Consider the following 24,849-nt stretch of genomic DNA (forward strand, 5'->3'; position numbering starts at 1 on the left):
ACCCGAATGCATTTTTTCCACAGCTGTGCATAAGTAACTACAGTAAAACTTTATGGATATCCATGAATCTAAACATTGAGCAGTGATGTTTTAACATTCTCGCATTGGTGCCATCAAGCAGGCTGATCTATGGTTTACAGAAACTGCAGATGGCAACCCACAGCTGATCAAAAACTGTCGGCCGTGGAGAATCCATCTCAATCACAGTTTATGTGGCTCTCTTTCATCTCTTTGCCGTGCTGTTACTTCTATTTGCCTCCCTTGACTTCTTTTTAGCTTTTTCCAGTCTCCCTTCTTTCCTGTTGCTGCTTCTGAAACTTCACTCTGTTCGCTGCTTACACACTCACTGACACACTAACTGTCTCACAGAATAGCCGTGAAGGCTCCAGAGGTCATGAGCCGAGTAAAGTTTGTGTTTTGAGAGCTATTATTAACGCAACAATACAGAGTGCATTGCTAGACGGAAGAAAAAACTCGGGCCAAGATTGAAATGTGAAGTAAAACAACAAACATTGCGGATCACCGACCAGACATGTCACCGCTATGACTTATTCCTTTACTGCTATTTCAGTTATGCAGGAAAGAAAGAAACCATCATTGACACAGTTTATGTGAGATAGTGTCAAAAATAAAACGTTTTTTTTTAAGTAAAGATACAATATCTAACTTCTGTCGCTTGAGGGCTCTTTATTAAAATTTAAAAAAAGACATTTGAGTGTTTTGTGGATGGCTGGGGGGAGTGGGGTCAGAGCCTGACCCTTTGGAGACTACATATCCGGAGTCGCATCGGATTCTGCTCTGATCCTGAGCCGTTTACCAACAAGGGGAGAGCTCAGAGATTACTTGTTAACTATTGGGACTAAAAAGTGGATTTGTCATCACTCCTGTTTACCAACCTGACTGCAGCAGGGATCCACGGAGGTGATCGCCATAGTCGGGTGTTTATATACTGTAATGTTGACTGCAGACTGGCAGACTTCGGTGGGAAGATGGGAAAAAAAAGGGAAAGAGGCCCCAAGTCTCTGGTGAGGGCTTCATTTGTGTGTGATGTTGTTTGCCAACGTTGGTTACGGCTAATGTACACTGAAGTAATCTGGCTGTTTGAGGCGGATAAACACTGTGTGAGAAACCCGAATATACAAGTGATCGCCTCGCTTGATGTCACAAATGTTCATGGACGAGGTAATGTTTAAAAGTTTTAGTCATGTTAAATTTCCCCATCCAGGAACTAGTGACAGGTGACCAAATGAAACACACCGTCACCTTGAGTAAACTTGTGGATTGTCTCTGGCTTTGAGCATTCTTGGAAACACTTAACAAACTATAATACAAAGGTCTCGTTATATTGAGACATTTTAATGGAGATTTCCTGCAAATCATATCATTAAACAATTAACTGAATCACTGTATGTGATACTTATGATACTGATCTTTGACAGCTTACAGAACCTCCCACTCGGTCATACTGCGATAAAGTGACAGACTTACAGCCATGTAATTCAATTTACACACTACATTGCCAGACACTCGCTGCCGCGGCCAAATATAGATCCGCCCTATATGCTGAGATGTAGGAGTGAAAGTCCCCCTCGAAACGTGAACAATACGTCTCGCAGATGCAGATGGAAACTATTAAAATTGTGAAGTGCTTTTGTGATCTTTGTAAGTAAGAACAAAATCAAAAGAATGGAAGAGGGATGAAAGAAGCTGATAAAAACAGGCCTTTGATGCATCTGAGATCTGCCTTTCAAGTACAAACCTTCAGGGGAACCAGTTGACAAATCAAAGACGTCTTTAATCTGCTGCTCATCAGAGTGATGTTTATAAATGACGCACAGACCTCTTGTTGCTCGCTTGACCTTTGTAGCTGCTCTTTATTTTGCTTAGATACATTCAAACCGGCTGATGGAATAAATGGAAAAACAACAACAGACTTACACTGATTTTGTTTTGGCACCTGCTACCTGAAATGTCAGCACAGTCTGCCTGACGCTAATATGTTTTCCACCGAAGAAATAAAGGAAGTCTCGCAGACAGCTAAATGAATGTTGATTATTACTAGTAACCATGGCTTTTGCATTCATGCATTTATCTGGCTCTGTCTCGCAGTTAATAAATCCTGGTTCTGTTCCAGTCTTTCTTACTGGACGGAGAGATGGGTGAGGTCCAGTATAATTCGTCCCTCTTTACATCTGCCATGTCATCTTTAAAAACAATTTTAACAGGGAAAAAATCATCTTTATGTCAGCTTAAATTTTTCTTGTCGGAAACAACTTTATTTTACAGCTTTTCCTCTCCTTGTCCTTCACACATCTGCTGCCCATCTCTTCTCCCCATCAGCCCCAGTATTTGGAAAAAGGAATAACAACCTGTCTCCTTTTAAAATACACACATGCAGACGCCACATGCATTGTTAACATTTCTCGCTATCTTCACACTGTTATCATTCCTTCTGCTGTCCGACTCAATGACAAACCCAATCAAAACGTGCAGGCAGAGGGGAAAAATGAAAAGAGAAGCAAGCGAGTGACGCCCGTAACAGAAACAAGGGACTAGATTGGTTCTTTCCATTACGCATGAAAACCCATTAAATCCCAGATGTTGACCTAGGCGTGACACTCTTTGGATATACAGTACGTCTAACTCCCAGTGCCAATGAATGCCAAGCGACAAACATAAAGAAAACTTGAAACTCTGTTTTATTTTTTATTAATGTATTCTCGGGAAGGCACAGGGATTACTGTCAATCCTCTGGACGATAAAGTATCCCAGTAAAATCGAAAGCCGGAGCCAGCTGTCCCCGATGTGGCTGCCTGGTCACACAGCCTTAATAATATAATGCTGCCACTTAATGAAACAAGCCGTTCCATGTGTGTCCAACAGGGCATGAACCAACCCTTCAAGCGATGATGTCTGCCACAGACCAAGAGCGATGCAGAACAGATAATCCTTTAACTGGTCTCCCAAACAAGCACACCCTTACATGAGATTTGTTAGGTTACACTGGCATTTGGCAGCTCTTTTGGTGTCTTAAGGAAGTAATTGAAAATAAGAGTCTATTACAGTTACAAAAAACCACTTCGCTTGACACTATAGTGAACAAAACATCAGCAATGTTCAGATCAATGAGTTTAAAATTGAGAATTTGACATTTGTCGATAGTTGGATGAGAAGATGGATACCACCAGAACCTCTAAAGCTCATTAACCCAGGCTGTCCTTTTCAGAAAAACAACTTTATTGGTCGACTGGGAAAGCAGCTTATCACGACCCATTTTAAAGTTTCATGTTAGTTGCCGACCTCTAGTGGCCATAGTAATTATCATGGCAGCAAAGGAGGAAGTAAGTCCAGTTAGGGAGGAGGTTGGGAGGGATTGTGGGTCAATAAAGTGCAGGACTTTCACCCAGGAGACGGCTGTTCATGTCCAGCGAAAGTCAACAAGTAACTTGAACTTACCAACATAGTTTAGCGTTGTCACGTACAACATGTAACTGAAGTTGCAGTTGCGGGGGTAAGTAACACAGTTATTTTAAGCCAAACCAGAATGTTTTCCTGAACCTGACGAAGCAGTTTAGCTCCAAAACCAAACTGCATGTGAACAACAACGGTGGGACGCTGCAAAGGTCTTGTTGTTTATGAACAGTTGTATATGTCATTTTGGGAGTCACTGGCAATAGGCCTATTCAGTCGAATATGTAAAAGGATGTGTTGGTGAAAACATGGTTTTGGATTCGATGCTGGACTATTTATTGGCTTGGTGCAGTAACTTCTTGGAATGCAACCATTTTTTTTGTTTCATACGTTTGTTTTCCATGTGACATGATTTGGGACTTCTCCATTAAGTTTTTATAGAGGTATTTTACCAGTTATGAATCCCCTATTTATGGATTTATGGGTGTTATTGTTCTTCCTCCCCACCCTTTGTATTTATGCTTTTAATCACTCTATTTTATAAGATTTTATCTTGCCTTTTAAAATTTGCCAATCATTTCTATATATATCGTTTTGTTAGGTGTTTGTGCGTCTGTAAGAGTGCAGAGTGTGCCGCACACTCTGTATTAAGACCATTCCTGATGCTCTATTGGCTGTTATGTGTGTTGATGTATATGATTGGTTGTCCCATACATTTCTTTTTTCACCATTTGAAAAAATAAAATCTCCACCTTATACCTCCCCTTCCTAAATATTCTTTTTCCAATGTGTTTTATGATGATCCCGATGAAATCACAAGCCAAAATGCACCGGTCTACAAGTTTTCGACCTTCGCAGCTTCTAATTTAACACAGCCAAGAAAGCAAAGCATAATTCACAAATGATCCCTTCAAGGCAAGATACATAGTAATGAATTATATTGTCTATATTGTCTGGCAGGTTTCAGTTATATGAGAAGCTTTGAAAAGCGCCAGGCTCACATCAGCCTCTTTCACTATATGCCAAACCTTCAATCAACCTCATGTTTTAATCCAATTTTAGGGAGACAAACTATATAAGCAGATACAGAGTGTGGACGTCTTGTTCGACTATACATCATGAGCCAAGGCTTGGATGACTACTTGATACACTTTCCCTAATCTGATTAAAACTAATTACTGTAAAAAGCAATCGGACAGAAACCTTTTGCGTTGTTTTATCGACGTGCTGACACAAGCTGTTCTGTGTCATTGAAATAGTTTCAAGAATGAGTCAAATAACCGCTACTCTTCCCTGCAAAAGCGATCTCAGCGCTGGTTGTTTATCTTCCACGTCGTTGTCAGCAAAACTTGTTGACCTTCTCCAATGTAAAAAACATCCATCAGAATATGAACTCCCACATTGACGGGTAAATCATCCACTAATGACCTTTAGCCAAGTGTTTTGCTAAGACCTGCTTCACTCATCATAAAAACAGTTTGATCATGGTTCTCTCTGTAACAGAAACCCACGCACTGACCTTGAGTTACTATTAGCCCTGTGGTATTACAGTAAGTGTTCTCTGCCACTAGACCAAAAGCAAACATCTTCAGCCTGTCATCATTTGGACGCAAATTAGAGGACATGCTCAGTTAGCCTCAACTGAGGGGAGGGCTGAGGGAGAGATGAAAAGCCATTGAGGGAGGACAGAATGTGAAATCCAGACGCAGTTGCAGAGACGCAGAAAAACACACGGAAAGAAAAGGAAACCGAGCATTTTATCACTTCAATCTATTCCGATTTCCCGAAAAAGCTAAATCAATTATTTTGTTTACCTGTGCATGTACTGTTTACTGTAAATCTGCTCCTGCTTTCATGATATCGGCTCCAAAAAGGACAAGTGTAGGAGCCCGGGACATCTCACAGTGTTTAAATAAAAACACACGCATGCCTACGAGCGCTGCCAAAGAACCAGACAATTCAAACCACATGGGAACCAGTATAAAGCCTGACACACACAAGCAGACACACACACAAAGTAACACAACTGCTCGCGATAAATCAGCTCCACTGTACAACAACGACTCCACCAAAGAGTGAGGAGTTAGGCCTTGGGGAAGAGGGGGTGGTCCACATGTGTGATGCTCTCGCTGTGATTTCAGTTATTCCTCCTTCCTTCAGGGATCGGGAGATCAGGCAGAACTAATGGCATTGCTGTGTGTTAGAGCTAAGATTAATTCCTACAACAACAGTGAACATCTGCCTGTATGCGGGATGTCTGGGTTGAAAGGAGGAAGCATGGACTTGCAGAGATGGGGTTGTTTGAAAGGGAGCGTATGGATCCTGTGTTGTCATGGAGACAAATGGCTTCCTGTGCATGTTCACACGTTAAATAATTGTAAAGTGGAGCGGTTTCGGTTTTATGACCACGCACACACACACACCCTCACACACCCAGTACATTGAGTGCGAGCTCTTGGCTTACTTCTGCAGGGTGAGGCTGAGGTTGCCACTGCAGCTCTTGATCTTGTTCTGGGCCTCCAGGTGGTTCATGCCCTCCGTGGCGATGCCGTCGATGGACAGAACCATGTCTCCAACAGCGATACCACCTTTAGCCGCCTTCCCGCCGTCTGTCAGCTGCAAAGAAACCACAAACAGTTTAATTTTCGGCAGAGCCAGCCACATCACAGTCAGGATTATAATCCTGCAGGAGGGAGGGTCAAGGTGATGTGAGTAGATCCACTCCGTATTTATCACAGGATTTATGGATCCATTCCATTACGGAGGCATTTGGACGTAGTAAATGAAAGACCTGGTCGTCTACCACATGATGGAGGGTCTCCCGTACAGTCAATGACGCGTGTCTAATAACAGGAGCCTTCATCTATGAGCTACCTTTGTGTCTTCTTTATGGCTTGCTGTCATACTGGGCTTACAGCTTGTTGGAGAAAGGGAGAAAGTTCAAAAGGTCTCTTAAGCACAGTGTGTGTGAAATAAAAGACCAGAGCCGTGATACAATCCTCGCGTCCAAAGTCTCCACTACTGCATGCAGTCAATTTCTTATAGGCAGGTTGTTTAATGAACATTAAAGGAGACCTATTATACTTTTTCATTTTTTTCCCTTTCCTTAAGTGTTTTAGAAAGGTTACAGCGCAGGACCATGAAAGTTAAAGAGGTCAAAGTCTGCACCAACAGAAGCTCCTCTCTCCCACACAAAACACTGCTCCTGAAACACCTCGTCAGTAGCCCCGCCCTTTAATTCTGTGACTTTGTGACATCACACTACGTCACCACGTCACACATTCACATTATTTATGCCCAGATACTAAGAATTGATTCAGTTAATTGAAAACTGTGTACATCAGGACTGTAGCATTGCGAAGTCGGCGTAACAAACTGATAATGAACGGACCATGTCTGCTTCTGTAACAGAAAAAAATTACAAACAGCGTATCTTGACACAAATTTACAGCAAAGATCAAGTAAAGTGAATCGAGTGCCAGTAAAAAGTAATCATGTCATTATTCTCCGTACAAAACGCAGTTAAAAAGGTGACAAATAGCTAATGGGACGCTCCATGGTGTAGACACATTCCACTTTTACTGGCTTTGAGGAAACGACAATTACAACCAGACACCTCTCAGTTTGCATGCATCATAAAATACACATACACTCCATTTGTCTTAGCCCTAGTGTTCAGTGTCTTACATGATTTTTGAGGTATGTTTTAAATATCTGCATCTAAACAAGGTTTAATTGCTGCACTTCCACTGCAGGGGAAGCTGGGTAATTTGAAACAGATTCAAGGCAAACAAAAGAAACTCATGTTGAGCATCAGGGCTGGTTTTTAATACCAACCCTGCTGCTCAACATGGCTTCAACATGCACAAACGCTGCACTTCATCTACTCTGTTCTTGACAGTGATGTTAAATACATAACAGTAATACTGCTGGAGGAACAACTGTAACATTTCCCACAACCGTAACTGCTGGTGTCCATCTATTTGAACATATTTTGAAAATGTGTGTTTGAGAAGTGCTGCGAGGCAACGAAACACAACACACAGGAATAAAACCCTAAAAATCAATTATGTGTTTAATATTTTCGTGTTAAAAATAGAACTGTTACCTTCTTGGTCAAGTGGAAGTATGTGTTATCTCTGCACATTTCTAGAGGTTGGGTTTGACCTGAGTTAAATAATGTTCTAGATGTCATAGAAAACATTAAAGGATAAGTTCACCCCAAAAAAAAACAGCACACAGCAAAGCTCCGAGACAACTGAAGTAGATGGGGACTTGTTTTCAAACGTTCAAGGAGAAACTATTTACTAGTTGCTGTTAAATATAATTAAAGGAGAACTTTGTTTGTTTCTGATTGGGATCTTTTTAACGGGAGGATTTTATTACTTACACTTACAGCCACCGTCACCAACAGACAGGGCGATGCACTGTGGTAGCATGTGTCATATAAACCAGAGCCATTCTTATCGGCAGGCTGAGGCAGGACGGGGACAAATTTGGAAATGTGCGTAGGATGTTAACACAGCGTATCTCTTCTCTTGTTCCCATGACGCCAAAGCAAGATCGACGTGAACAAATTCCTTCAATTTCCTTACGTATCACTCGTTAATGATATTGTTTGTAATGCCAAAGTGTAAGCAACCAAATGAACTAATTATAATAGTTGACAGTTAATAATAGTTGAAGCCCTGTGAGGACAAAGACACCTTGCAGCTGTAAGTTTGACCATTCTTGGTCACACAGAAGGTCCAACTGTGTCCAAAGGGAGGTGAGGTCATTTGTTTCTTTAGACACCATGAAAAAGGACCACACACACCACTTCACTGAACACACACACACACACACACACACACACGGACCACTTTTGTAGCTGTCCAAGCTATGAAGTGCCTCTTACGTCCATCGCTTCAAGTGTAGCTATTGAATGTGGTGCTTTTACGCGTGTTTCCGCTGAATGAGAAGCGACAGTCAAGGATGAGAAAAGTTTAATGAGGGTTGAGACATCTTTGGTGTGTCACATCCCCCTGTGTTCCTGTTTCCTTTCCCTCTATCTTTGTCTCACACACACACACACACACATACACACACACACACAAAGCGACACACACACACAGGCAGGGCTAATAAAAGAGGCTCTGCACCCGGATTAGTGTTAAGGCTCTGCGGCCCCAACCTTTTATAGTCATATTAGCCCAACACACGCAACATCACTCACCGCCACTCAGAGGGCAGGAGGAAGAGAGTAATGAGGGATCGACTTGACAAAGATTAAAAATTGTGTGGATACAGGGAAAATGGATAAAACGGAGGGAAAAAACTGCTACTGTGCACTCTGAATCTGTCGGCTCGTTATCCTGTTTGGATTTTGAGGGGTGTGTTAATGCTAACCACTGTGGAAGAGTTATAAACCAAATGCTCACCGCAAAATGTTCAATCATACGTTTTCCTCCAATTAGTGCTCTGATCCTGTATCCTACACACACATCTGCCTCCTCTCTCTCCCCACACACACAGACACACACACACAGAAACACTTTAACTCACTAAACTTGTCGACGTCTAACAGGCGGAAAATAAAGTGATTTTTAATTTGTAGTGTTTAATCCGTGCGTCTTAATTCCATATACTTTTAAAGGGATTGTCCGTGCTTCCAAAAGCAAACATTTGCTTCCAATCGCCATGATTAAAAGGATTTCAGAGCTCAAAGTATTTTCACTTTTCATATCAAAGCGCAACAAATCATGGAGAAAATCAGAAACAGACATTTTAAATAATCTGTCGATGCAACCAGCCAAGAGCTTCATGTTTCCCAGGGTATTTGATTTATGGCTCTGCAGCTTTGGTCACGACAGAAAACAGCAGCCTTTAACACCACGCGCATTGGCACTGGACGCAGAAGACACACATACAGTGAAAAGTCTGTAAGTTCACGCTGTTTCATCGAGCGCGCTGTCTGATGGCAGCCGAGCTCCACGCCAAACGTACGGAAACGTCTGTTATCGCTTGACCACAACCGATATTAATACCCCTCCGGGAACCTGCCCTTTGATGGTCCACCAATGCGGACATCTTAAAAGTGAGACAAATTAAAAAGATGTGAAAAGTTTGGGAATTGAGACTTCTCTTCCGCTCTATGTCGACGACGCTTGAAGTGCCTATGTGTTATATAAATGGAGTTTTCTCATAGTAGCGTCACAGAGAACTGGCAGAAACTTCTTTCCCTCCTCCGTCAGCTGGACTCTTTGTCTTTTTCTTTGTCAGCTTTTCCCACAACACCTCTTTCTGTTTTGGTTGCGCAATGGCAGACTTGCTTTGTGCTGTAGCGCAACCTTGATTTTTGTGGGAAAATTTAAGCTTGTTGGGCAGGCCAAATATGAAAGTGAAAGGGAGGTTTAGGGATCCAATCTATACGTGGATGGTGTCTTTTTTCTACAACCATTGCACTTTGCAATCAGTCTTTACCTCAGAATGATATGAAAAAGCAAAAAAAAGTTGTCTATTGCTAGTTTAAGATTGGAAAAGCATCTTGGTTTGGGTTGAAGTGATTATTTTGTCAATGCACGGGGGACCTTTACAGTGACGGTCAGAAAAATAACCACTTGGTTAACGTTAATAAATCAACATGGACTGCCAACCGGAAACGGGACATGAACATCGAGTCTGATGTTTCATTTGGAGCTTATGGCTCACACCACTTCCTCCTTTGCTGCCAAAGAGCAGGGGTCACAATTAATAATCGAGGCCTGTGTTGCTTCAACAGAGTTTTAGGGTTTTGATCCTGACGTCCTCGGGAGGACGGTCTCCCGAGGACTCTAAACCGTTTCTGCCAGATGTGTAAGTGACAATGTTTTTAAACTAGTTGGTGGTAAATAAAGAATCAATGCTTTATGCGGCTTTAACTAAATGTCACAGTTTAAACAAGCTGGTGTCTGCTTCTTTGTAACATCCCTGATGTTCTGTATTTTCGACGTACACCACCTTTGTGTAAAATTCCCCCACCTCATTATATATTCATGCAAAAGTGAAAGGGTCAATAGTCACGTCAGCACCTATTCAAAACTATGAGCAGCACACATGCAGAGTGTTAAAGCCGTCACAGATGAAACTTGCCATTATGCTTCAAGCGATGTAAGTTCTCAACACATTCGCTGTCTGATTTAAGTGCTTTGAAAAAAAAAAGAGTCTGGTTCAAACACGTAACAACAAAGGCTCACTGGAGTGCTGAAACATGGTCTGGTTTGAACATACACTGACCAGCCTGAGTGCTTTAAACAATGCCTGCTTTCAGAACAAGGAGTGACAGAGATGACAGGCAGATGGTTCACATCACGCAATCATTGAAACACCGAGAGCACCAGAAACAAATACCTGCTTTGTTTCCTGTACCTCAAACATCCATAAAAACTGCTTCCAGTCGTCTGAAATATTTATCTATATCTTTATCTTTTAGTGTGATCCTATGCTGTATGACAAGAAATGTTCCCACCCAGTATATTTGAATCCAATGTGGGAACTAAGACATTTTAATCAGGAAAAAAAATAACCTGTTCATAATGAATTTTCTCTAATCAAAAACACTGCTGTTTATTGGCCGGCTCTTTACTCATAACCACAGCGTGGATATTAAAATAAAATGTGTGCAGGGAGACGCGGTGACATGACGGCTACGGTGCTCTGATCTCTTAGCAACAAAGTAAACAGCAAAATAACAACTACAGAGGTTAAATGCAGAACCACATGCAGAGTTGAGAACAATGTGAGAGTGAAGAGAGTGGGAGAAACACAAAGGTGAGCGAGATTCATAGAGGAGGTACAGAGAGACAGGGATGGAAAAATCAGAGTGCCAGACAGAAGCAAGCAGCAGCAGACATCACCTCAACCTAAGATCCATCAGCAACACCTTGTAAACTGCGTTAGGCAACGTTTCATTTACAATTTATGCTCCTGAACAAGGTAAATCGTGAATTTATGTCAGCAGCATCATGGAAATACCTGAAATGGGATCTAGTGTTCATCCGACTAAATCCTCTACTCTTTCTCAGCTGTTACAAGGAGTGTAATTCACGTCTGTATTTTGGCTGCAGGGGGAGTTAAAAGTTAAGTTCTTGAAGTGATGATTAGATGAAATAATCTATAGCCCACTGCATTACTAATGTATGGAAACATACGGTACATCTTTCTGCAGCCTGGTCATATGTCAGCACAAACGCCTGTAACAGGATTTATAGTATGAGTATGCAACACAACAATAAGAGTAGAGAATGGATAAAGGAATACAATAGGGAGAAGGCAGCGCTCCAACTGGGTGTTAGAATCAATTTAATGTTGTACAGTAACTTTTTAAAGTGCTTCAGCCCGCTAGCGGACCTCTCTGAGTGATTGGACATTCCTGTAACAGTATCTACATGCCGTGTGTTTGCACATGTGCACGCCTACCCATGCATGCACACCCCAGTGCTGGCACACTAACAAACACATACTTTCAATCTCATGAAAGCATCTGAAAAAAAAAAAACTGTTTCTTTACCCTAAAGCTGCACCGGTGTCTAATAATCAGTGCTGACTTGTATGTTAATGCCTGGGTAGCTAATAGGAAAAGGCTATAACGGATCCCATGGAAGCTGCCAAACACACACTGTACACATTAAACGTAAAGCGTTGCACACGAGATTGAGGATCTGGCCAACAGATCTGCCATCTGACATATAATCCACCTCTGATACAAGCTGATAGCACTGTCCAGATTCAGTTTCTTCCCCCTGATATTATTACAGAGAAACAATATGATTCCTCTCTGGATTTTGAAGTAATTGCTTCAATAGCAGTGATGAAGATAATGTCCAGCAGGGTGCTTTAAGTCAGTGTCTTGTCGAATGAAGACAATGCTATGTATGCACTAAACCTGAGGCTGCTTTAAGGTGCCCTGTAACGCTTGACAGGCGTGTTGAATGCATTTCCTTCCTCATAAAATCTATTTGCTGAGTGAACAGACAAACATTTTAAGCTGCATCTTTACTTGCTAGCGGTCTTCCCTTTCTCTATTTTTGCTGAGACTTTTCTGCGTGTCCAGGCGCTTTACTGCCACCTGTAGATCAGTGGACCTGTGTCACGCAACTGGCAGGAATATGTATGAAGTGTCAAAGAGTCAAAAACTGAAGGAATAAAACAGGCCAAAGTCATTCTGGGAACTCACACAGTAGTAGCAGTATCAAGGCAGGTCAAGGAAAAGCTTACACACTAACAAAATAAACCCTGACTTTGTCGGAGTAAACCTGCTGGAAAGCATTAAACGTGTTCAAAGTATTGAAGGACTGAAGGGGCAGACTTCTTTACATGGAAAGGATGTGAGGGGTTATGGACTTAACAGAGGGCTATATTGTGAAATAAAGAAAAAAAAATCAGCAATACACACAGGCACCAGCATCAACACATCCTCACGACATTATTTTGTGTTGTAAAAGCTAACTGCACTTTGCTAAAGCTAGAAGCGAACAAGCCAGCATTCACAGCCAGACTCAATGATGTGATTGTCGTGGTGCTGGGGGACTCGACATTGGCAGGCTGGTGAACACACGTTCAGGACCTCAGCCATGAGAGCACAAGACTGGATTGTTCTTATTCCGTATGAACTCACAGTGAGTAAGTTGTTGCGTCATCGGTGGCACGTACTTACAGAGGCTGTAATTAATCCAAAACGGTGGTTTTAAATTACAGGTTATATCGTGTTTAACCCGGTTTATAATGTGCTCTAATTGGGTCGCTGTAGTCAACATCTGAAAAGAGAAACCTGGCCTTAAAAACAGTAAAATGACCTTTATTTTCCTATATTCTGAGAAAATGATGCTGGTATGACTGTTCAGCATGCTTTAGCCAAGCAGGTTGGAGTTGGAAATGTGTCGAGAGACTTCAAACTCCTGCTGAAGCCCATTGAGAGAAGAGGAAGCTGCACTTGCTCATCGTCACATCTTCACCACGGCAGTAGCTGCCAATAGTTCCTCATAGGACTGGTCAGTTGGTCGAACCGCTGTTATTCGGCGCCAAGTGTATAGATTGAAGCCCAACAAGAAATGGACCGCTTCTACAGCCGTAAACTGAAACTCTTAGGCCTACACCACCAAAAAACATTGGCAAATGTTAGTCAAAACTTGTTGAAATGTAGTTTAGACTAGTTTTGTCTTCGTCTATTTTTATTATGAGAATTCAAGATCCCAAGTCCACTGTACAATGTCAAAACAAAGCATCAAGAGCAAACACTAAAAAGCCAAAGAAGAAAGACGATAGCTGAAGCTGTTACGCCAAAAGGTTTATTTTTCCTCAGTATTTGTAGTCGACCAATACTTAAGAATAAATACCAGCCATGAAGCCAGTATCCTGGGAGAGGAGGCAGAGGATACATGGCGGAAATTAGCAGCTACTGTGGAAAAAACATTATAGCTGCATCAAACAATAGGGTATTCAGGTCTCTTCATTGTGATTTCAGTGCAGTGCAATGTTATGACCTGGCTGAGCTTGTCTGCCAGGGTTGTAAAAGTTTTTCTGGTCTCAAATAATTCAGTTTAATCCAGTTACACTCAAACCTTCAAAAATGTGTGCGCCTCAAGTTAAGACGCAGGTATGTTGCTTGTCATGTGTTTTATGTCCTTCCGTTGATGAAATCCTCAACGAATATAAAACAAATGTAAATGTTTTGACTGTTTAAAGTACTTAAGGTGTGATTTTCATTTCAGCATGCTTCCTGTATTGGCATGTGGGGCCTTTTAACAACGGATTAGTCAGTCCATTACCGGTGAAGACAGGAATGCCTTAGTGAGGTCACCAGTAGGAACACATAACTGTCAACATACAATAAGGAGAGATGAGAATATCTTGAAAAAATAATCCCCCTCTTTGCTCTCAATCCATCACTGGCATGACGCTGCAAACCAACCTCACAAGTGCTTATAAATAACTAGAGGTAATAAAAATAGCAACATCACAAAAAAAGCCACGAGGACTGAGCTCCAGATCTTAAAATGCAACGTCAAATCTCACAAATTTCAGGGACTGTAAGATAAATTGTCGAGTGCCGTTAATGCAGAAAAGTCCAGTCTGTTACATCGTCCAACTACAACATGTCTGGCCCGACAGGCGCGCACACATAAGCACTGACGGATTGATTTGTGGGAGAGGAAATGATAAGTTGTTGGTTCTGGCTCTGGGGCTGTTTCACTAAGATAGAAAAGATAGTCAGAGGGAAGCATGGGACTTGTTTGATTAAGATAAATATAAGTATTATTAAGTCATATGGAAGAGCTGTCAACCAGCTCAGGTAGTCTGGTATGAAAGGTTACAGCACAAAGTTGCAGGTTTAAGAGGAATAGAGGCAGGAAGAGGGAGAAAAGATGGAGGCCGTGTCTAAAACTATACAGTCTTTTAAATAGAGCCATCGCTGTTGTCAGTTGTTATCATCGCCTGTTGAAAAGCTTCTCGGGGGAGGCAGGAGGCAGCCATCGCTGATACCGTTCCAGGAACTGCATTCTTCCATGAAAAGGTTTTAATATAGATTAGCTGTCCAGTCTTGCTGTAGTCACAACACAAAGTTCATCACGCCTGATTACCAATTCTAAAAAACCTGTTTTTATCTGAATCTATAAAGAGCTCCAGAAGAGGGATTTACCCAGCGATGACACTCAGATTCATCAGCACAGGACATCTAAGGAGGTATCCATAAATTACAGAGGTGGAGTAAAAGTACAAAGGAGCAATTTGTAAGATAGCCAGGAGCTAATTAGCTAAAGCTGGACAGGAGAGCCAGCAAAGAGCCCAAATATTATACAATACTCTACAAATTACACCTTTAAAATACCAAAAGTAAAAGCACTCATTATGCAGAACAGTAGTACCTCAAAGTAAATTTACTTAGTTACTTCCCACCACTGTCCTTAAACAAACTATTTAAAAAAGGGAGCTAAAAGGATTCCCAACCTTTAAAACAGTCAGATAAATGGTCTATGCTGTTTGTAGCTGGTGTCTCTGAAATACCCAAGATGCACTCTGGTCAATATTTAGCCTGGACCCAGGAGCTCTTAAAACAGGAGTACAGAGCCGAGGCCAGTTTGCCATGAGCGGGTGTGGTCATGGGAGCTGACCTGTGACATGATGCGTCTATTCTCGGCAGCATAATGCACATGCTCCCCCGGGCCGCCTTCCCTTAAATTATTTTAGCAGCGGATCCTGTAAATGGGCTGCCCTCAGAAAGGTTTAAATATTGATTCACTGTGTTGTAAATTTGTCTTGGAATAGCGCAGGCGGGTATTTTCTGTCTCTCCACATAAAGGACCTTGTTCTTGAAAGCCCTTTGATCCGTAAAACAAGTTAATGGATTTCACAATAAATGGTTTTAATGAGGATTAACGGTAACTGGGGAAGCTTCTGCGGGCAAAATCTTTTCAGCAGCACAGACACAGAATGGCTTCATTTAAAGGAAACCTATTCAGGTAGTCTTGCGCTTATAAAGACAAATGTGCGACTAAACGTTTACAGCTTACACTTCAATTACTCTCTGCTACTTGTCCCTTACCTGAGTTCTCACCTGAATTCTCTCATGCGTATAAGCCTTGATCTGTCGGCTTTTGCTCAAACTTTTCCTTTCTTCTGTCTGCACCACGTCAAACTGGAATGCCGCAGTAAAACGTTTCATTGGCACTTGAAGAAGCGGCACCGACAATCTTGGCCTGTTACAAAACTGCACCGTTAAAAACAAAAAGAGATCTAGCGGTGATTGCAAAGGCAGCGGTCACCGGGCAGGTAGCTCATCTCCTCTGCCCTGCGACGCCATACCGGTACGATGTGATAATACCGTGGCTACGACGTGTGCGCCATAAAAGAAACACACACTATATTCACATACATGTAGAGCTTAGCAACAGCTGCTCTTAGGGCGAGTGTGGTTTGGCAGTGGTGCCGCGTTCTCTAATAACCCCTATTTTGTGGTTCCTTCTTAGAACCAACTCTATGGTTAGACTGGCAGGGAGCAATCTGTGTGTGTGTGTGTGTGTGTGTTCCTGTTCTGTATTTGTGTGTGATTAGTGGTCAGAAGCGCTGCCCTTCGTCACCATAAACTGGATTTAATAGGTCGGATAAGATTAGGGTTTGGTTTGATTCTTGTATCTGGACTGAATATATTGCTTTTTTTGTTGTTTTTTTTCTTCTTTTTTTGAGGAATGAGTCACGTCTTACGTAAGATCAAACAGCCACAGACAAATGAAATAGAAACATGCATAGATACAGAGAAAAACAAACAGGATGAAGGTATGATAAGAATGAGGGGGGCAGAGAGGCAGATCTACATAAATGACCTGCTGAGTGACATTATATGTTTGTGTCACATAGACTGGGTGTCATCAGTGTCTGTAACCTGTGTGCAGAGTCATTCCCATGCATCGTGTATCAATATCACCTTACCGTACATCCATCACATGCTCTCACACTCCTCCTCTCAATGTCCTCTGCTAATCTACATTTCTCTCAAAGTTGAATCATCACCAGCTCAGTGTTTTCAAGAAACTGCCACGTAGTGCATTGTTTTGGACACAAAAGGCCTTTTTTTAACAAAGAAAAAAGAAGTTTCAAGACATCCACACAGGATGGCGAGTAAATACGGTATTTAAAACTGTGAACCAGTGGGACATCAGTTGGCCAGATGACAATCTCAAAAACTCATCGACTGTCGTCCAATGATAATTTCACCTCCGGGGGCGATTTTCAGTGTTTCACAGGACTTCTGGTGTAGCCATTGGATCTCTGGATTACAGATAATATCTGGGCCAAGACTTCCGTTTCTGGTCATTGTTTACAGTCCAATCAGCAACTTAAGATGCCAGAATGAAGTTCCAACAAAAAGGTTTCATAATCAAAAGTTAATAAAAAGCTACTTCGTGGGAACCAGTGGGTTCCAAGATTGCATTTTGCGCAATACGTTCCGCCTCTTTTGCTCTTCACAAAACACAGACTGTTTGTTTTCTGCATGCAAACAAAACCCACTCAAACATGACTGATGAATACTAACCAGAATACCAACTAGAGCATGGATACCCAACACAAACCAGTTGGGACCCATTGGGACCTGTTGGGAACCGAGAGGCCCGTTACGACAAAAATGTATAAATGAATCCCGGGTTTGGACACATCAATTGACATCGACCAGTTCTTTTTGTGAGAATATAAAAATAAATTGATATAAAGTGAAGCTAAGTGATATTAGGTGATGGATATACTGTCTTTGATAGGGCTATACATTAACTGCATTGGGCTTGATCGGGTTTAGGCGTAAAAAAACAGAACTTCTGTTGAGTTCATGTCGGGCTCGGTTTGGGTTCGAACTGAAAAATGCAAAGAATTATGCAGATATCTGTTTATAGACATTAGCCAGATGATAAAAAAAATGTTGGTTTCGTTGGCTGAAGTTTTTATTTTTACATCTTTTGATGCATGAGGAAGTAGCCGCTGTTAGTAAACTGTTAGAAATAAAATAATTTTCTTCTTCTTTAACTGATTTATTGAAAAAACATCACTCTCTGGAGTTAAATCTTTAGCTGTGCCCTGACTGTACTCTGAAATAAACCCAAAACCATACAACGTCATATTATCCACTTACTGCACACTTCATGGTTTTAAGCAGACCGAACAAACATTTACCGTTGGCACCCAAGACTGCACCAGTACTCAGCCGCGCTCCTTCCAACATCTTGAAACCTCAAACCATATAACTGTCATTGTGACACTGCAGTAAAGGTCAGAGTGGGCTGCTGAGACAATTATAGTTTAGTTACTGCCAACTTCTCTGGGAATAAGAAAACCTTCACTGACCAGCAATACCAATTACTTCCACTAATCAGTTTTCTTTTCAGATGGGTGTAATTTCTTTTAATATGCAGAATATATTACTAATGACTTGTTGTTTCAGTTGTGACAGCATCAGCACGAGTTGCTTTCATATAAATTTAGCTTGTCTCGCTTTCTGTTTCTATTTCTGTCCTCTATCTGTCATTTTCTCTCTCTCAGTTCCTCAGATAGCATCCTCCATCATTTTCCAGACACAAACACACACACACACAAACACAGAACTGTGGTAAAAAATTCACATGGCTTCAGTTAGTGGGAAAAGTATCACATCCAAAGTAATAACACAAACATGGCAACCCGAAGCGGCCCTCGAGGGGGGATTGGCACAGGACCTGGCATGCCATTCATCATCAGTCTCATGTTGCCGTTATTCTGCGCGCTGCCAATGTTAGTGATTTGTGCGTGTGTGCACGTGATTGCGCCGCATTTGTGTATGTGTCACTGTATTTTGTGCGCGTGCCAGCGAAGCCGCACTGTCCCAGCAGCAGGGAACAGAAGCTCGAGAAAACTCAAAAAATTATTTATACTACAGCGATGAGGGAAACATTCTGTGCTTGTGTGAACTCAGATGTGCGAATGAGCAGCAGACTGGGAGGGTACTGTGGAGAGTAGACGCTGAAAGGCATCGAAACCAAGGGACCATCAAGTTACTTGTTCAGGCCGAGGGACCGAAGCCAAGATTTGTGAGCCAGATCTTTGATTGCCGCGCTTTCGCCACAGACAGTGAGGTGGAATGCATAGAGAGCGAGAAAAAGGTTTCCTGTGTGGTCAATACATGACAGATGGCCTATGATTCAGTTGAGCTATCGCAAGTGTGGCGGGGGTGTGGGGGTTGAGTCGAGGAGAAAAAGCGGCGAGGTGGTGAAAAGATGGAGAGGCGGTTGAGGGAAAGAGGGGAAGGAAGGGAGCGTGGAAATCAGTTTTCATCTTTTTAATCATTTATCCACCATATGGCATCACTGGGATGCCATTCTGCTAGTGATGGATGACTGTATAATAAAGCATGGACATGTGCTTTTAGTGCATAATAGATCATACTAAAAAAGTGAGTTGGAGTGGATCTATCATCATGTGTTTTTTTCTTTTATATATATAGCCCAATATCACAAATCACAGTTGCCTGATGGGACCTTACTGTACAGAATACAATCCCCCCACAGTCCCCCTGTGTCCCCCTCTCAGGATGGACAGACGCCCAGTAAAGTGTCTAAATTTGTGTGTGTGCGTGTTTCAGACTCACCCTGGAGATGGTGAGGGGCATTGCGAAGTCCTTCCCTCCCTGCAGCCTGAAGCCCCAGGGGGCGGGGCCTAAGAGAGTGACGCTGTAGTTGCTGCTCATGGTCTCCTTCGATGATGCTTGTCGCCGATCAGTTGATATTAATGACGTCGCAGGGTTTTTTGATGATGGGTATTAATTTTTGTCAGAAGTCCTACAGCTCTCTTTGTGATGATGTGCCAAGATCTGAGGGGAAGACGTGAAAGAAAAGCACATGTTATATTCGCTTTTGAGTGGTTGCATAAAACAAAAGGAAGTGGGAAGGAAGATTTAGAGATGGATGTACAAAGGGCGAGCAAGAGGGGTCAAGAGGACTGAATGCAAAGGGAGAAGACGGGAAGCACAAGTGAAAAAATATGATGTTTTATCAAAATAAACATTAAAGGAGCACAATGTAGTTTTGGGTAAGAAACTTTAATCACAAGAGAATGATCTTCCTTGACTGATTTTTTACGCCTAAAAAAACTAAAACAAACTCTCAAACTGACCTTACATACTGTTTTACTCTGTTTATATTTGGCGGACCCTGCCACCTTTCTAGCTTCAAACAGTGTTAATTTTCAATTGAGAACAGCCTGTTTATTCAGTAATGGAAAAAAGTTTGTATTATTACCTCAGTCATATTGTAAATACTAAAACTCTGATTTTGGACCACTTTAAAGTTACAGCCACCCAAGGCAAACACACAACAACTATTAGTCTGTTAACTGATATTCAAAATGATTTTTCCTGATCAAAACTGTAGAAAATGGTCAAAATGTCATATACAGATGGATGCACACTCATAAGCAGGTGCAAATATAAACATAGACATGCACAATACAATATCATCTCTCTCTCACAATACTATAGTGTGCTTCAGCTGTTCAGCAGCATTAAAGACTTACAATTAACCCCAGGAAGTCTTCACCAGAAGACAATTAATATAAGTGCAGCACGTTTTCTACCATTTAGCTTGGATCATAATGTCAGTGGAAAGGCTGTACCTCTTTGATGGAAATTCCAGAGAGGAAAATACTTCCTTCACAGGCAGGTAGACAATGTAAATCCCTGGTTTCCCCTGGACTATCCCCTTCCCAGCAAACACACTGTGTGTGTGTGAGAGAGGTAGAGAGGGATGCAATGCTCTTATATACCAGGCTAATGACAGAGGGGAGGGGAAAGGTGGAGGAGGGGAGAGAAGGGGAGGGAGGCGAGAGGAGACGGACGGGTAGCGCTCGAGGCTGGGAGGAGAGAGGGAGGAGAAAGAGGAGGGGAATCATCCATGGGTGGAGTGAGCGCAACACAGAAGAGGAGGAGAAACGGAGGAGATGATATGAAGGGGGAGATTAGGGGATGGGAGGAGACAACACTCAGGAAAAAAAAAAATGAGGGGAGAGAAAAAAAAGGGGGGTGAAGAGGATTAAGGAAAAGAGTGTGGGAGAACTGCACACAGAGAAAATGACAAGGGGAGGGAGGGGAGGCATGGGAGAGGGGACGGTTTATCTTTCATCCGGATATTTTGGGAACATGGACTCAGCGCTGCAGGCTGCTTCATTAAGGTGGCGCTGGCCGTAACCAGATCATGACCCGAGAGCACATCCCAAAGGCTTCAATTAAAGGTTATCTTTAAGTGATACATCGGGGCGATGGTGACCGGATACAAGCTCTGGATCACCTTCAGCTCCTGTAATGTTGTTGTTTCTCTACTGCTGCACTGATGCCCCGACTACAGGACCACAAGTTCACATAACTACTGGATATGGATGGATACGATAAAGAGTGTAAATTTCCTCTCCCTTCACCCCAAAATGTAATATAACTAGCTGGCACTCGGCTTGTGGTGCTTCAAGTTCCAAGCGTCAGCCGCAGCTTCTCTTTCCAGAAATCCTGACCCGGTTATTCAAGTTAATCCACAACTCGCAGTTTGGTCCAATCAAGCCAATAACTCATCTCTGACTCAATGACTGTTCATTTGAGTTTAGTGTATGGAAGTAATCCAGTGTCTAAATGCAGCACCATCCTCATCTCGTTTGTTTATCAGTCTCCTCACTATTTATGTCCAGACAGCTGACAGTTCTTCTCCCGCTGCACTTCTTCCACCGGCTTTCGTCCATTCCCCTTTTTTCTAGCCCAGACGGATCAATATTACCTTTGGATTAAGACTGATTTAGTAGTGGCTCAATCAAACGCTTACCCCATTTCTGTCTTGGCCCTGACCACACACACAAACTACATCTTGCCAAGTGATGAGCTCACAGTCAAAATACCGATTTTCCATGAAACAGCATCAAATATCAAAGATGAGTCCGGAGAGCAGAAGTTTGAGAAGATAGTTAAAAACAAAAAGATGGTGAGTGAGAAGGTGCACATAGGACCAGCCGAGGGAGGAAGCAGACTAACATTTGACCTTTGCACTATAATCAAGCTGCATATGACATTAATCCTGCCCCTAACACTTTTATGAAGATAATGTCATGATGGATATGAGCAGACTAAATGCTCACACAAACACAGGATGCTCTGCATTAACCTGCAGATGAACGTTCCCACCGTGTACCTTACACAGACGCTGAACACCTCTCCAGCCCGGCCAGGTTGAACAATAGCAGAGCAAATCCTGGGAGGAGCAGCGACGGCGGAGTCATCAACCCTGTTTCCCCTGCAGAGCCGAGGGGTCTCGACAGGGTCAGAGCTGACTTAAATTTTACAACAAATGTAATTACATAAGGCACAGTGTTTATTTGAAGCTATCGCACAGATGGCTGCTCATTCCTGTTGGAAAAAAAAGACTGAAAGCTTCTTTATAGCTGCGGCTAACGAGTGAGCCCTGGTTGGTCTCTCTCAGTCCTGTCTGCCCCCCTGTAGAAAACAGGTTCATACCAACAGTCTCTGTTGTTAAACTCATTAAAAACACAGCACACTGCAGTTAGTTAACCCTTGTTCACACTGTACATCGTATCCTGCCACTGCGTATCCGGCCACAATAACCAACATCCTCCCTTTCCTTTTCCTACATATGATCCAACTTTAATGTTGTGTGCCTGAGGTCAGGGGTATCCAAGGTAAACAGAACAACAGGACATCAGAAAGAGAGAAGTTTAAGCAAATGGTTGTGTTTGAAATCACCCACTCATTCACTACTCCCCACTCACTACCTGGGGAGACCTACTGAGGACTGCATCCGTTGTACGGTACTTTTCACAATGCATTGTGGGATACTTTATACTATATAGTGGGTAGTGAGTGATTTCAGACACAGCCATAAGTAAACTACTATGAATTACGCATCAAACCAAAAGGTTGATTCGATCAACAAACAGAATAAAAATCGCATAAATGACTGTAAACTGCACATAGATCATGTCTCAATGTCCCGTTCCCATGTGAAAAGAGTGACATGTACTGGTCCCAAGAAGATATCATTTCTAACTATGTGTCTTCCCATGGGCCCACCAGTCTATTTCACCATCTTTAGCCATTTGATCAATTGCTTGTGTTGTTAAAAATGGCCAGTGGCCAAAATCTGCAACAGAGAGAACAATGGAGATTTGTGGGCCACAGGATAATGATATCAAACACTAACAATAGAGAGTGTGCTATAGTACGAAACCTCAGACACCCTGCCAGTCCTTTGTTCTGTCTATTCCAGTCCCCATATGCTCACCTCTCCTCACGCTTAATGATCAGAGCTTAGCAGCCCCCCAGGCCAAACACACATGCTCCCTGACACGAGCCCCGCCCCTTCATGGTATGATAATCTGGCCCCCGTAAATGACATTTAATGCATCTTCCATGTGAATAAAAAGGGGGACACCCGCCCCTTTATACAGCCAGCTGCTACACACACACACACACACACACACAACCTGACACAATATGTACAATCATGTGTTTCAGGTCAACACTGAGGACAACAGCTGTGCTCTGAATAACATTAATTATAAATAAATTCAAAATCCTACAATATATTACTGCACTATAAATATAATGGGCAGCTCCTGAATTGAATTTCATGATTTAAAATGATCTGAAATGTGTGTTTTATCTTACATCACAACAACAAAGCACACGTACACCCATTTAAAATACCATTTTTTGTTGAGCGGAGTGGAACCAGTTGGTATTTTCCTGTCTGCTTCAGTCAGACTGATGCACTTCACAGAGGAAATGGGCAACAAGCCAGTGAAAATAAACTACAGCAAATCACAGAATAATCTCCATCTCCATAATCGCACAAGCTATTCTGGACACAAAGATTAATTTCACTCACAGGTGTACACACACCGGTAGACGGACGAGCACGTGTAAGGTTGTTTACATCGGGGAGAGTATTTGTCTGCCGGCCATCTAATCAGTCTGACCCCTCCAGACTGGTATAAGCCCGACTTATCCCTCAGCCCATCTCTGTAAATGCTGCGCAGTTAGGGGCTGAGTTAGTGCAGCAACCTTTTCTCTCCCAAGGCAGGCGGTAAAAAAGATGGTTCCTGTCCAGGGATTGAATTTACAGGATGAAGATTATTTTGCCAAACCACTAATTGTAGTATTGTACCTAGATAGGTAGGAAAAAAATGCTGATTAGTTATTAGTCAAATTTAATTGCCCAATTACCTGTTTCTGCATGTCATGTAATATATCTATGGAAAGAAAAACAGATATAGTCTTACATACGGGCTCAGATTACTTTTCCATTGTTGAGTCCCTAACAAGGACATTTTTATCCACGACTTCCAAATCACATATTTGCCACAAGATACAGAATTACTGAAAGCACGGCTGGAATCCAGCGATGAGCTTATTATCAGGACCCTGTATCTCCGCTCTGAGCTCAGTCACTGTTTATAACCGCTCGCTTTCACAGTGGAAAATATTCCTCCCTGTTTACCAGCCAACCAGACGGACAGAGATAGACGGACGAGCGTGCTGGGAGACAGATAGCTCAGCCTGAAACGATTGTCCGTCCTAAGGAAGATAAAGTGAGAGAAATCTGGCTTCAGTCGCACAGAGACATGAACACACAGGTGCACACACACACACACACACACACACACACACACACACACACACACAGACCACAAATGTCCACACAAGTGCTTAATGTTTGAGTCAAGTCTGGGTCAATTAAAGAGAGGCATTTTAAAAGCCAAGTGTAATGTTGCCTCTGAGACATACACACATTACACAGAGAACATCCACCTCTTAAGACTTTTGGGATCAGCTGCTGTTAATCGTTCCTTCCAGCCCATATAAGGAAGCAGAGTAATGAGACTCATTAATTTTGCAGCCACACCCTCAGGCAT

The 24,849-nt window shown here is 42.3% G+C and overlaps 1 protein-coding gene across 3 annotated transcripts in view; it reads right to left on the bottom strand.

Moving 5' to 3' along the window:
• The window catches only part of pdlim5a (PDZ and LIM domain 5a), a 63,922-nt gene extending 43,260 nt beyond the window's left edge, over nt 1-20,662 (bottom strand). For all 3 annotated transcript variants that reach the window (XM_084360062.1, XM_084360061.1, XM_084360060.1), the window contains exons 1-3: nt 20,557-20,662; nt 19,535-19,756; nt 5,876-6,027 (exon numbers count right to left, since the gene is read on the bottom strand). In XM_084360062.1, the coding sequence (XP_084216188.1) occupies nt 5,876-6,027; nt 19,535-19,633 (251 nt within the window). In that variant the 5' untranslated portion in view covers nt 19,634-19,756; nt 20,557-20,662. The remainder of the gene's footprint in view (nt 1-5,875; nt 6,028-19,534; nt 19,757-20,556) is intronic.
• Nucleotides 20,663-24,849: the final 4,187 nt, after the last annotated feature.

This window comes from Pagrus pagrus (assembly GCF_965226575.1).
Source record: "Pagrus pagrus genome assembly, chromosome: 8".
Lineage (NCBI taxonomy): Eukaryota > Metazoa > Chordata > Actinopteri > Spariformes > Sparidae > Pagrus > Pagrus pagrus.